The sequence below is a fragment of the Spermophilus citellus genome (assembly GCF_964194105.1).
Source record: "Spermophilus citellus genome assembly, chromosome: 1".
NCBI classification, from domain to species: Eukaryota; Metazoa; Chordata; class Mammalia; order Rodentia; family Sciuridae; genus Spermophilus; species Spermophilus citellus.
The window spans coordinates 116,761,351-116,776,295 of record NC_138182.1 but is presented as its reverse complement, the minus strand read 5'-3'; the positions used below and the strand labels follow the sequence as shown (position 1 = coordinate 116,776,295).

General features: G+C 46.8%; 1 protein-coding gene across 1 annotated transcript; it reads right to left on the bottom strand.

The window, feature by feature from the left end:
* Positions 1-13,187: 13,187 nt before the first annotated feature.
* LOC308655711 (olfactory receptor 2W3-like) lies at positions 13,188-14,132 on the bottom strand (the record flags this gene model as incomplete). Its single annotated transcript, XM_081305887.1, has 1 exon — positions 13,188-14,132. One exon carries the CDS (start codon positions 14,130-14,132, stop codon positions 13,188-13,190), a length of 945 nt encoding a protein of 314 aa, XP_081162013.1.
* Between the last annotated feature and the right edge of the window lie 813 nt (positions 14,133-14,945).

The window sequence follows — 14,945 nt, the reverse complement described above, 5'->3', positions numbered from 1 at the left end:
GGGTGGACGCCATGGCAACTTTCGTCATCACCAATCTTTAGGAGAGGTTGGCTCCTGCCAGACTCCTCAAAGAAAGGAAAAGAAGAAGGAAGGAAGGAAGGAGGAGAGAAGAAAGGAGGAAAGAAGAAAGGAAGGAGAGAGGGAGGAGGAAAGAAGAAAGGAAGGAGAAAGGAATAAATAAAAAGAGAGGGAGGGATTCAGCTCCACATTTTGGCTTTTCCACATTATGGCCCTTCATCACCAAGACTGATGTGAGTTTTCCTGCCTGTCTGATTCCTCCAGCATCTGTGATTTCAGTCACCTTATAAGAGGCTGAGTCTGAGGATTTGGTGTCTAACCCAGGCTTACGACAGGATACTGTTCCATCCTAACAGGTGCCACGTGGCTCTCTTCTGGAGTTGCCCCCAATCTCCTTTCAAGACAGTTTTTGAAGACAGAGATTACGGTCATTTCATCCTAGGTCTCTAGTACCTGTGTTCAGCTTGAGAACTTTGCATTTTATCTAATTAATGAAATGGTTACTGACTTCCCTATGGACCCAGAGGGAGGAATATTTTAGCCAGATTTGGGGGGTTTGGTGATCACTAAATGTTTATAAGCAGGTCTCAGACAGACATTAAGGAGATAAGCCTGTCCCTTTTCCACCTCCTATTAGAATGAAAAAGTGTGCCCTTGGCAGAGGGGACTGACCCTCTTTTGCCTCTTTTCCTTCCATTGCTGCAGGTTCCTTGATTGTGGAACAAACTTCACTTCCGTTTTCCCACTCTTTGTATCATTTGCTAAAAACACTGCTTTCTAAGACTCCATCTATTGTCCAGGTAGTAGGAGGTCAACTTCAGTCCATAAAATGCCACCTTGAAATCTCATAGAACTTAAGGTGCTATGATTGCTTCTTAAATTAATGATACCATTTTCAAATATTTGAAATTTAAAGGCTTATATAAACCAAAATTTTAGACCTCATGCCACCAGGACTAAGCAAGACACAGATCTTTTCACTGCACTAAGAACATAACCCCAGTGGGAGGTCAGAGAGGAGCTGGTGCTTCACCCTGGGGAGTTTCCCACTTCCCTGCATATCCACAGTGCACACCTCAGCTGACTGTGCCTGCCCGTGCATTACCTGGACCACAGCCTGTATTTATGCTGAGTGTCCCCTCTGCTCTTCCCTCCTCCTCTAGTTCCCCCACTTCTTCCATTTCCCTACCATTGTCCGTGACCTTCAGTCCTCTGCTGAATTACTACTCTCCCCCTACAAAGTTCAAATGTTTCCCTTTGCTCACCTCTTGATGAATCCCCAGCTGCCTTTGCCTGCTTTCCAAGAGCCCTGCCATGTGCACGGGCTTGCTTCCAAACCATTCCCTCATCAATGGCCTATGTGTCTTCTTTCCCAACTTCTACTCTCCAGGGCTGAGAATTTTCCAAACTCCGTGGCCTACATGTGGCCATTTGCAGCATGCAAGCCTGCCTGGCCCGTCAGCCCTGGGCACACTCTTCACAATGTCCTTCAGATTCACCCTCCTCTGTGCAGCTCCTAGGACTGCTCAGATTGCTTGCACTGACCCTGCTTTGGCAGCCTTGGTCTCCACCCGTCCCCTGTGCCTCCCTTCTTCCTACACACCCTCTGTCCCTACACCTAGGCATTGATTTCCCCTGCTGCACACTATCTCTCATTCTAGCCTGAGGTTTTATTCTGTGGAGGTTACTGAGCCCAAGAGGATGTCTGGTTCTCCCTCTGCACTGGAATCAGGCACCCACGTAGCAGATGTGCGGTAGGTAGTGCCAATAGGTGTGACCAGCACAGAGCAGGTGAGTGGCAGGAGCTCTGCCCACCCCCTCAGGACCTGGCTGTGAGGGCCATTTACTCCTCGCAGGAAACAGCACTGTTCCTCACCCTGCTCTAGAGCACAGTGACTCCGCGGGATCCTGGCGCCTGGTGCCCACCACATCAATGCCAATGCTGGCTGTGTGTTCACATCACTCCAACATTCAGTTCTCATACCTCACCCTGGGTCTTCCTCACATCTATATTTCCTACCACAGCCTGTGTTGGGCTGAGGCTGATGACAGAGTGTTTTCTGTTACCTGTCTGGGTTGGGTTTCTTCTTTCACATCCTATCTCTACACACTAGTTTACTTCAAATTCAGATGAAAGTGTTCTCGGCTGGGTACTGCCCTTCATTAACTTGCTGCAGTTCAGTATCTTCTTTACCCCCTGGGCCATTGATATGAACGAATTTTGTCCATTCTCTTCATATCAATATGCATATCCTTGCCTATTATTTTATTTGAAAAGTAGCTCAAAGTGTATTTTCTACAGCCTATGTTCTTTGATTAACTAGCAGAAATGAATTCCAGACAGTTGGCTGTGCATGGTTTCCCTGCTGTGGCACTCTGAGTAGGTCTGTGTGTGGCACGCACTCTGCAGCCGTGCACGGGCATCACTCTATTAAATTCTCTAAGAACAGAGGCAATGCCTCTCCTTCTTTGGCATTACCTGCACACTCTGGATGGTTCAAGGAGGTCGTTAGTCAACATGCTAATGCACAGAAGAAGGAGTGAAGAATCAGCAGAGAGGTTAGACACATACCCTGCTCACCATTCCTGGTGGCATGTCATGTTGCCAAGGCAGCTGAGGTTGGCTGGTTGTGGAAGGAGGAAGAGGGGTGGTCTGACTCCAGCAAAGCCCTCTGTCCTGTGATTTCCGATGCCCCTTTGTTTTCTCGCTCTTTCTCCAGAAGAGGCCCAGCCAGAGCTGGTGGGAATGACTCTCCTGTGCCACAAAGCAGCAGAGACACTAGGAGAGAAAGAGGAAGGGACCTGGAGCTTCCCCTCACCTACTGGACTCCAGCAAGCCTCAGTGGCCCTGAGGACAAGGGTTTTGTGAAGCTGACATCAGAGGGATCCTCAGAGACAGCGGGAAGAGGACCCAGAGTAGCAGGGCTTGGTACTCCAGAGCATTCACATTCCCCATGGGATCCCTGGGCTCAAGGGAGGGACAGAGGAGAAATTACAGGGAATCAGTCACACTTTTGTTTTGTACAACCACGTTTTCCCTCCGGCCTGTGACAGAAAACAAGAAAACCAGAGTTGTATTTTTTTCCCCTTGATAAGGAATGTCCTCATCAGCTTCTTTAAACCAAAAATGTGGAGTAATCCATAATTTTCATAATTGTTTTTAATACCTGGAATTGAACTCAGGGGCACTGGATCACAGAGCCACACTCCCAGCCCTATTTTGTATTTTATTTAGAGACAGGGTCTCATTGAGATGCTTAGAGCTTTGCTGTTGCTGAGGCTGGCTTTGAACTCTAATCCTCCTGTCTCAGCCTCCCCAGCTACTAGTTTTATAGGCATGTGCCACCACACCCAACCTCCAGTGGTATTTTATTGTCACAAGCCTTGCAACCCACACCTGTGGGCAAAGAGGTGAGAACAATGCTTCCTCATCTCCACTTTCTTACCATGCCCAGGGCAGATGAAGGCTCCCCTGAGTCTTCCCTTGGACTCATGTGGGCATCTGCAGTCGTGTTCTCAGGGGAGCAGCATGAATCCTTGAGGCTAATTTCTTCCCGAAATGAAACAGTAAAGTCAGCCCACATCTGTAGTTTAATTAACACAGAGATTCAGAAGTTCACTAGGAAATGTTACTTAAAAACTTATTTATGTAAGTATATTCCTAATTCATTAATATGAGTTTGTGGCAACAAAAAAATAAATAAGTAAATAAAGAGATTTGCCAGTGGGATTGCATCAATTTCATGAAAATGGAATCATCAAATACATTTCTCAAATAAAACCAGGTAGAAAAATCAATCAAAATCTTCAATTTGGCCAGGCACTCTAGTCCTGCCTGTAATCCCAACTACAAGGCTGAGTGACCCAGGAGGATCACAAGTTCCAGGCCAGCTTCAGCAACTTAGCAAGACCCTGTCTCAAAATAAAAAGGGCTGGGGATGTGGCTCAGTGGTGGACCAACCCTGGGTTCAGTGCCCAGTACTGCATGCAACAAAAACTAACAAATCACCTTGCAATTCCTACGCTTCCAAGCAAACAGAAGACCCTTGGCTGTCTTTTCCTGCTCAGTTCAACAGACAGGCTGCACCAGGAGACACAGAGAACACAAGAAACAGAAAACATGCTAATTGCCTGATAGCAACTAGAGGAAGAAGCAGAGGGCTTAATGAGCCCCAGGGCTTCCAGTTCTGTCCCAGGAGACTGGGGGCAAGTTCGTGCTCTAAACTTGCTGAGCACATTCTCTCCAAAACAGGGATCTTGCTGCAGTTCCTCTGTGTAGGTCCCCAAACATCGACTGTCCATGCTCTGAGCACTGAGCTTCCCACACTGGATGTGACTGGAGCATTTAGTCATTTAGTCTCAGTGTCTGCAATGGCTCCCTCTTCTTCCCCTTGGTAGATCCGAGAGCAGAGTTCTAGAGCACAACATAGAAATACTGAAATTTATTCTTATTTCTCTAATATTACAGCAAGAAGAATAGTAAATACGTCACATGGAAAAACTAAGATTGTATCAAAAAGAAAAGAAATACTGCTACAGACAGGAAATCAGCAGAATATACAAAAATTGAGAGTTGGATATTCCCAATAGAGGATTCAATGCTTATAAATCACCAGAATAAAACATATAAGGCCACACAAATGTGGGTTGGGAATAAATTATTTCATACTCTTTAATTTAGAGCAGAGAGAAGGCATTTCAAGTTAATGATCATGCACAAACATATTTCACTACAATTATACCTTGAGAGTGTGAAATCTAGAGAATAACTATTGCCTAACTTATCTACACCTCAGAAAAGTCACCCATCATGTTGTACATGAGTCTAAACTGACATCTGTGTCTGCTGGGGTCAGCTCGGCCTGCTCCGCCCTGGTAGACCTACCTCCTCCACGCCACAGACACAGCCCCATCTCAGCTCGCATACCTGCCCCCGCTGCTTGTTGGACCTGCAGCCCCTTAACTCACATCTTCTTCCCTCATATTTTCTATTTTTTACAGAAACAGAGTCTTTTAAAAAGTTTCCTAGAGAAGTTAAACCTTTATGACCTTAAAAATATTTACTTTAGCCTCTCTGTGAATGATATTTGGGTTAGCGACAATATTTTACTTTGAAAATTTTCAATTTCAATTTGTTGGTGAGAAACTGAAAGCCATTGAACTTCTGGTCCTTTTTAGCTTCTGCAGAAGCTTATGGACAAATTGCTTTCCTTGCATATTATGAATAGTAAACCATCTTCACCACCTTCCCGTGGTCTCAGAAAGCCCTTTAATGTGGTAATACCTGACTTTCAGATGTAAATGCTGTCAACTGACCCCATTAGTGATTCCTTTCCTCTATTTTCTACTTTTTTTAATATTTATTTTTTTAGGTGTAGATGGACCCAACACAATGCTTTATTTTTATGTGGTGCTGAGGATCGAACCCTGGTCCCACGCGTGCTAGGCGAGCGCTCTGCCACTGAGCCATAATCCCAGCCCCAACTTTTAAGACTACTGTTATTATTTAGTGTTCCATCTTCTGTATCTATTTTCTGGGTTTTTTTCTCTTATTTTCATTTCTTTCTGATTATAGATTGCTTGTTGGACTATTTCCTCACTCTGATCATCAAGCCCTTCTTTTGGATTTCTTATCATATTTTCAATTAGCAGGAATATATTTTACTTTGTTGAGTGAATATCTCTGCACAGCATATTTTTATTTCCGCACATATCCTCTCTAATACGTCTTGAAATTGGCTTCCTGAGGCCAGTTCTCCTTCCCACCCTCTGTGTGCGTCTTTCCTTTCCCTTTCTTGGCTTTGCTGTTTGCTGTTGCTGTTTGGGGCTAGTTTTATGAGCACAAAGTGCCTCTCACATCGCTGGCTCTTGCTTCCCTGCTCTCACATGCCAGGGAGCCTCCTTCAAAGTTGTGAAGAGCAGCAACACCTTTTCACAGACAGCTACATGGTATGTGTCAAGTGTGGATTCCCCCTTGGTGTTGAAAATTTAAGAATACTGCTGTCTGGGCTGTCCTACCTGAAGGCCTTAGTCAGCCATCTCCAGTCTGCTCTCCGGGGCTCTCAGCTTGGCAGTCCGTATTGCTGTCACACTGAGGGGTGAACCAGTCTCCAACTCAGGACCTCAGGACAGCACTCCTCTGCTGGTGGCTCTGCATCATGGCCATGCCTGGGTCACACAGTGAAGAAACCTCCCGCTAAAACTCCCAAGAAGAAGTGGGGGGCTTCCACAGCACACTGTAGCTACTTACGTCCACATTTCTTCATGCATTCTCCAAAATAAAAACAATGAAAATTAAAGCAATCAAAACTACCCGAATTTTATGATTTCTTAATTTTTTTGTTTGTTTTAATTGGTTATACATTAAAGTAGGATGCATTTATGCACTTTGACATATCATACATAGATGGGATATAATTTCTCATTTTTCTGAGTGTACATGTTGCAGAATCACATTGGACCTGCAGTCACATATATACATGCAGTAATAATGTCTGTTTCATTCTACTATCTTTCTTATCCACACATCTCCTCCCCTTCCCTCCCTTCACTTCCCTCTATCTAATCTAAGGTAACACTATTATTACCTAGTGCCTTATTATGAATCAGCATCCACATATTAGAGAAAATATTAGGCCTGCAGTTTTTCGGGATTGGTTTATCTTGCTTAGCATGATATACTCCAGCTCCACCCATTTACTGACAAATGCCATAATTTCATTCTTCTTTAAAGTTAAGTAATATTCCATTGAATATATATACCAAATTTTCTTTATCCATTTCATCTATTGAAGGGCACCTAGATTGGTTCCATAGTTTAGCTATTAGAATTGAGCTGCTATAAATATCGATGTGGCTGCATTACTGTAATTGCTGATTTTAAATCCTTTGGGTATAAATGGAGGAGTGGGGTAGCTGGGTCAATGGTGGTTCCATTCCCAGTTTTCTGAGGAATCTCCATACTGCTTTCAAAGTGGTGCACCACTTTGCAATCCCACCCAGCAATATTTGAGTGTACCTTTTTCCCCACATCTCACCATCATTTATTTTTTGCCTGTATTCTTGATATTTGCCATTCTGACAGGAGTGAAATGAATTTTAATGTAGTTTTAATTTGCATTTCTCTAATTGCTAGAGATGCTGAATAATTTTTCATATATTTATTGGTCGATTGTGTTTCTTCTTCTGTGAAGTGTCTGTTCAGTTCGCTAGCCCATTTATTGATTGAGTTATTTGTGGGTTTTGGTGTTTTTTGATTTCTTTATATATGCTAGAGATTAATGCTTTATGGGAGGTGCATGTGGTGAAGAACAAAGTCCACTTTGGGGATGACCTTGGAACTGACTCCGAGTCAGAAGACAAAGAGCACTGTGGGTCACCATGCAGAGTGGGCACAGTTATAGCTGCCCTTTTGAAAGAAGGCCCAGCAGGAGAGAAGAACTGGGGTGAAGTCTGGGACCTGTCCATTAACACCTTGTCTGCAGGAAGTAGAGAAAAGTTTATATGTTATAAATATGTTATAAGTTATAAATACATGTTGTAAAATGTGAATAAATAATACTACAGCAAAAACTGAGCAAAAGCCCCCCACCCCAAAAGAAACTCAAGAAGCAGACAAAACCTAACATAGCCCACAAGCAAAGGTGATGGCCTGTTGAGCACCCTCTTCTGCAGATAGGAAGTGATTGCTATGACAGAAGCTCATCTCACACCCTGAGCAGGTTTGGTTCTCCATGACCTTCCACCAAGTGATGCTATGCCCTACCTAAGACCCACCCAGAGCAGTGGCATTGGCTGACCATGGACTAAATCTCTGAAACCATGAGCCAAGATTGACTTTTTGCACCTCTAAGCAGTTCTTGCCAGGTATTTTGGTCTCAGTGTCAAGTTAACACAGTAGTCTCAGTAAACCTCCAGACTGGGGTTGACCAGGGTGTATCTAGAAACACAGATGAGTGCCCTCTGCGTGCTGGAGTGAGGAACAGTGGCTGTGTCAGGACTGCACAAGGGAAATGGAATTGGGGACAATCAGCTGTGCTAGAGGAGGCCTTCAGAAGCATTGGCAGACCCTTCCCAAGTGGGTGCCTTGGAAAGAAAGAAGAATCAACCAGATGTTGGGGATCACCACATACCATCCTAAATTATGACTCTAAAGACCAAAGTAGGCTCCCCAATATGCCCGCTGGCCTATTGATTCCAAAGTCGTTCTTTTGAGCAACTGCAGGCACAGGAGTGGCTCTGAAGAACCCCATTTGGGGAGGAAATTGTATCAGTGAAGGTGTCTTCCAGGAAGAGGGCTGCACCCCACAGTGCTGGCACTCGCAGACCTATCAGCACAGCAAGGCCACCCTCATTCCCTGGATTGCTCCCTTCCCTCCACCATGCCAGACGCCCACACCCTTTCTGTAGCTCAAGAGGCTCTGCCATCTCAGTTACCTGGCCCTTCTCTAGGTCTCGACTTGAGGGCGACTCCCACGCACATGCAAGTCACTGAATAGCTTTTCTCTTAATCTCTTTTTCGTGGTGCTGGGGATTGAAAACCAGGGCCTTGTGCATTTGAGGGAAGCCCTCTACCAACTGAGCCCTTTCCCAGCCCTCTCCCTTAATCTCTGTATGCCAGTTTAATCCCCAGTCGGCCTAGAGGACCTGGAGCTGGAGGGTTTCCTTCCCAGCACCTCCCGAGGCCTCTCTCTCTGCAGTCTCTTCTTGTGCTCTGTGTTGTGCTCTGGTCCAGAAGGCTTTATCCACTTTCCTGAGTTTAGAACCCTGTCCTTGATTCGGTGGGCCAGTTTTCTACACTCTGCAGTGAGCAGAGTGCTCCCTGCTGGCCGTCCTGCCTATGGCCTCTGATTTACGGTGGTCCTCCCGGGTGTGTCATCTGAAATCCCCACGAGCATATGTAAGATCGCCCTGGCTCCTGGACTGTCCGATATCTGTGTCGGTGCATTTGCTGCTGTACATTGCTTTCAGGGAAAACAGGCGTTTCTGTTGATATCCCTTTACTAGTGAATCTACCCGTACTGATATCTTCCTTTACCCAAAGATCATTGTTAAAGGCTGTCAGTAAACTATTCCTCCATGAAGTTTAAAAAATGTTAATAAATAATAAAGGGCCACTGTAAGAGACACTGCGGTTCTCCCCCTTCCAGCTGCTCGTTATTCCAGCTGGCATATTTTCACCATGGTCTCTGGGAGAAGGCTCTGACAGTGTTACATTATTGTGATGTTTTTGCTGAGAAAAATCATTCAGTGATAATAATTAACATAAAGTAGAAAAACAGTAGATAAGGAACACTGTGTTGGGCCTTAGGGTTCAGGCCTGAGAGGGACTGGGCTCAGCTCTCTGAGTGCAGCAAGTGGGGATGGAGTGGTGCGGGATCTGTGGGGAAGGTGGCTAAATCCAAGCACCAGTCTAAGGGACTTCCGGCTAAATTGACCTAATGGAATGATTGCTGAAGCCTGCCCAGGATGGTCAGTGGCTACCTGTGGGAAGGTGAGGGACCAGGACCCTGATCAGGGATCAGCCCAGGAATTTCTACCTAAGCTGATGTAGCAAGGGTTCTTTGCTATAAGTGCATTTTATAAGGATGAAGCATAAGCCTGACTAAAGTTTGGCCAAGCAAATGTCCATGTCACCTGCAATGGAGCTGTAACACCTGTGCTTCACATCAAAGCTGAGCTTCATTGGTACACCTATGATCAGCCCTATTTACACCACCTGAGGACTGTGGGCTTGCAGGAAAATGAAGAAAGCTAAGGAGAAGTGCTCACTTCTCGAGCAGTGATCACCACCACTGTGTTGCTGATGACACACTGCAACTTCTAGGTCTGACCTGCACTGGAAAAGTGAGAAGGCAAGTGGGGCCACTGCAGCTACCTCCAAGTCACACCTGCGGTCGGTGGAATGAAGCGCTATCTTCGCTACTTCCTCCAGGTGGCGGTGTTGCATAGCTTTTGGGCACAATCGCCCTTTCTATGGGCCAGAGCGTGCATAAGAGCGTTACTGAGTCTGGAGTGATGGAAATTTAAGTATAAGGTCATAGCCTTGTGTCTTTCTGTTACCACTCTGTGAAATCAAACTCTTTTCCACCCAATGTCCCTGAGAAGCCAATAACTGTTTATCAGTGTTTGCATGTATTATTCCACCCAATATGTGCTCTTTTCTCCAACATGTTTGTCCATATCCACAGAAGTCCTCCTTGAGTAGAGTCAGGTCCAGCTCTGCAGTAAAACTGTGGAGGAACATGAGGCCTGTCCTCACTTCTGCCATAATCTCCTCATCTAGCAACTGACTCAGGTCCAAAAAGTAGGTGAGATTGTGATCATCTTTCAGCTGGCTCAAGTCAGACCTCTTTTCAGCAGACCCCAATTATTCTTGGTTTTATAAGCCTGGTGGGAACAACTTAGATGGCCCAATCATTCGTAGTCCTAAACTGGGATCAACTGACTATATGCACAGGTTTCTAGGTTCTAGCATCTAGTAGGCGCAGCATCTGTGCCCAGCCATGCTGCTGATACCACGGATATGGGTGATGAGTTCTGGTCCCTCCATGTTGAAGTATGGCATTAGAGAAGCACACCAAGGCAGGCATATAAATATGGTTTATTTAAAAGGGGGTACATAGACTTCTGCAGGAGGGAGTAGGGGGCTATAGCTGGTATCCTAGTATCCCAGGAAGCGAGGGTGTCCTGCCTAGGCTTCCTGAGTTCTCCTGCTCTCTTCCCCTGGTCTCTCCTTCCTATGTGCCTGCCAGGCCCAGGAAATGCTCAGTGGATGGCCAAAAGGTGAGAAGCAGATGGGTGGGGAAGGGCCAGATGCAGCAACCCAGGAAACATCAATCAACAACTTTCACAACTCCCTGTAGGGAGGGGCAATCCCTGGGACAGGTTACCTCAGCGGGTTATCTTGATAGGGTGGAGGAAGGGCTCTGAAGGCCTTTCAGTCCCTCAGGAGACAGCCTCCAACTTCCCAGACTCACTCCAATAGGCGTCCTTGATGCAACCTGACTCCATTTACCTGTCTATCCTGACTGCCTGTCTGGTTCTGGCTTCACTGCTACCTGTGTTTCCTGGCATCTTGACACCCTCTGTCCCTACTAGAATCCAGGAGCTTTCTTTATTACAGTCCTCTTCAGTGTGCCCAGGACAAAAGGGAAGCTTGCTGAGGGCTCTTCAAAGTGCAAGGAACCAACAGAGGAGGCAGGAAGTGGGGGCAAATTCAGCGACTCCGTCCTCAGTGAGCACCACCCCATTTCTTGGAGGAGGTCCATGCACTTCCTGTGCTGTCGGTCCAAAGTCAGAAGGTGGCCTTGAGCAGGATTCTGGAAACTTCCCTGGGACCCCAATAAAACTAGAGGGCAGGAGGGGCATGCTGTCCTGTCCTGTCTGGGAGGACCCTCTCTCCCTGGAGACTGTCCCTTTTCCCTTTCCATCCCTCCTAATAAAATCTTGCCTGAAATCTTTTCTGACTTGATGGCAAAAATCAGGGTTTGAAGGGAGTTCCCAGGGCCCCAGTTTCCCTGAAGGTCTCTGCTCTGAGACAGAGTTAAGCAAACCACATTTGTTATCCGTCTTATCCTGGCCAGCCTGGGAAGTCTCACTGAATTTCCATCCGCTGTAATCCTGTCCAGAGGACAGGCTGCTCAAGGCCAGAGTCCCTCTTCAGGGGCTGGTGAACCTGGAGTTAATATGCTGACAGCGTGACCACCAGACAACTCTGATGTCATCACAATAACACACTTGAATGTCTCTCCCCTTCGCAACCAGCCCTCCCTGTCATTCCTTTTACCCTACCTTAATTGCTGCGCCCATCTTAAGGGTGAGAAGTTCACTTAGGAGTCCAGCTTTTACTCCTCCTGTTCTTGGCCAAGAATCAAATTCTCCTCGACTTCTCAATTGGCATTTGATTCTGTTGCAACCAAAAGCTCAGTTCTTATTCCTACGCCAATTCAATAACAAGGACATGGTTTTGAGAAAAGGGAAAATAAGTGTTATTGCTTTGCTGACAAAGGAGAAACACAGGGGACTTCAGTCCCAGAAGCTGTGATTCTGCCCATCAGCAGGAACAGCAGGGGGACTTTAAAGGAGCTATTCAAAGGCTGCATTCCAGGAGTGCCCTGACAGGCATCTCAGTGCCCTAGGGGTGTGTTAGGATTCACTTGTTAATTTGGGGGATAACCACATCCTAGATCCCCTGGCAGACGTCTGGCTTCTGTGAGGCACTGATAACTCAAAGATAATCTTGTTCCCACCCCCAGTTAGGGAGAGGGAAAGCAGGGAGCAGAGGAAAAGGAAAACAGTCCTTTTTAAAAATAAGCCTCAGAGCTATTTCAAAAGGTGCCCAGTCACTGTTACACTGTTTTGCTTCTACAGTTGAAGCCAGATTTAAAATTAGGTAGTCAGTGTAGTTAGGTAAATCGGGTCTAATACCGAGTGAAATCTAAAATGGAGGCCATGCTGGGAATGACTCAGGGAAAACAGGACAATTCATGGAATGTTAATGAAGTCCCATAAAGGCCCTAGGCCAAAGTCCACCTCAAAGAAGTGTTAACCAACAGCCCCAACAGATTTGGAGATAGCCCATCCCAGAGAAGTGATAATCCCATCCCAAAAGGTGATAATTAGGCCCACCTGTGTCCCACCCCTTGGGCCTTCCAACCTACATTCCATCACCAAAACTATAAAAAGGGGAAACAACCGCACTTCCACGGATTCCACCTCTTGGGTCCCCTTCTTCCTCCGGAAGAAGTCTTTTCTGCTGTCCTTTAATAAACTTCTAATTTCTACTCTGACCTTGCCTCGGCGTGCTTCTTTGGTGTTATTCTTCAACATCAGGGAAGCAAGGACTCGTCACCTGTCAACGGCGGTATCAAGAGCACAATGTGAACTAACAACAAACTACAGAAGCAGAACTCAAGAGAGGGGCTGCTTCCAGTGAGGCCCTGATAGGAGCTGGTGGGGTGAGGTCTGCACAGCTGGGTGTGGGTGACAGGCCCTGTACTGTTCTCTCATAAAACACACAACACTGTCCATAAACAGGTTTCCAGAAGGCCAGCCCTGCTAGGATGCTGAGCGCTCCAGGCTGAGACCAGTTCTGCTCCACAGCTCAGAGGTCAGCAGTGGCCCCACTGCAGGTGACCGTGAGGCTGGATGCTGGGGAGTCCAGGGCCTCATTCCTTGCCCCCCTTTCTGTTCCCCAGCAGCAGCCTTCTCAGTGCCCCCTTTACTTCCTTGTTTCTGAGGGTGTAGATCAGGGGGTTCAGGAGGGGGGTGACAATGTTGTAGAAGAGGGTGAGGAACTTGCCCTGGTCCTGGGAGGAGCTGTGTCCTGGCTGCATGTACATGTAGATGATGTTCCCATAGAACAGGGAGACCATGGTGAGATGGGAGCCACAGGTGTTGAAGATTCTGTGTCTCCCTGAGGACGACTGGATTCTGAACACAGCCCTGACGATGTGGCCATAGGAGACCAAGATGAAGACCAGGGGAGACAGCACGATGTCCATGGCCAGGACAAAGACAGTGCCTTCTATGGCCACTGTGTTGACGCAGGCCATGTGGTTCAGGGCTGGCATCTCACACAGGAAGTGGTCCACCTTGTTGTGCCCACAGCGGGGTAATCCTAGGGTCACTGGAGATATGACCAAGGAGTTGGCCATCCCACAGCCCCAGGCCACTGACACCAAGCCCAGGCAGAGCCTGGAACTCATGATCACCATGTAGTGCAGGGGCTTGCAGATGGCCACAAACCTGTCATAGGCCATGACGGCCAGCAGCAGACACTCCACTCCACCCAGGCCCAGGAACAGGAAGAGCTGGACCACGCAGCCCACATAGCTGATGGTCTTGTCACGGCCACTCAGGTTGTGGAGCAGCTGGGGGATGGAGCTGGTGGTGAAGCTGAGGTCCAAGAAGGACAGGTGGGTGAGGAAGAAGTACATGGGTGTGTGGAGCCGGGGGTCCAGCCGAGACACCAGGATGATGGTGCTGTTGCCCACCAGGGTCAGCAGGTAGGCTACCAGGATGACCACAAAGAGGACCCTCTCCAGGTGGGGGCGGTCAGAGAAACCCAGGAGGATGAAGTGGCCCTGGGTGCTGCCGTTGGTCCTGTCCATCTCTACTACACCTGAGGAGAGGTGTCAACACCAGTAGTGACAAAGGCTGATGCTGGAATATGGAATCCTCGCCAGGATTAGAGGAGCACAGAGCAGGTTTATTTACTCACCTAGGCCCTAAACACTGGTGTGGAGGCTCTGCTATGATTACTGTCTCCAAAGTATAGAAAAGGAAACTGAGGCACCTGTGGGTTAAGTAAATGTCACATGTGGAGAGGCAGAGCTGGTCTTCCCCAGGGAACGTGCCTGACATCTTCATCCATATCCACCCCGTGCTCTGTCATTCCAGAGAGGAAAGGCACACACCGCCAAGCTCCAACCTCTGCTTCTTCCACAGCTACAAGTTCCTGAGCTCCTGTCAAAACCTCAGAGGCACAAAAGATGACTCCAAACAATCACCTGGTAGGGATTAGAAAATACCAATGCAGCTCATCCTTGAACATCAAGGTCCACTTATGCACAGATTTTTTTTTTTTAATATATACAATATAAATATACACACACACATATGGATGTGTATAAACATAGAAGTTTCTGTGTGTGTTAAATAACGCTGATGTGTCATGCAAACAGAGAACATGAAAATAATCCTTTTTTAAGAAAAAAAAGTCTACAAGGAGAAAGTGTACTAACATATATCTATGCATAAATTGAAAATACAGTAATTAAAACATAAGTGGCCTGAGTGACATGATGCTGAGGGCCATTACCAAGTAGGAATGACGCATTTGAAATTTCCTTGCCAGCGTACCCCATGTTAAATGACTTGCCTTGGAATTTCGCTGTTGACATTGCATGTAAGGTGACCTTGCT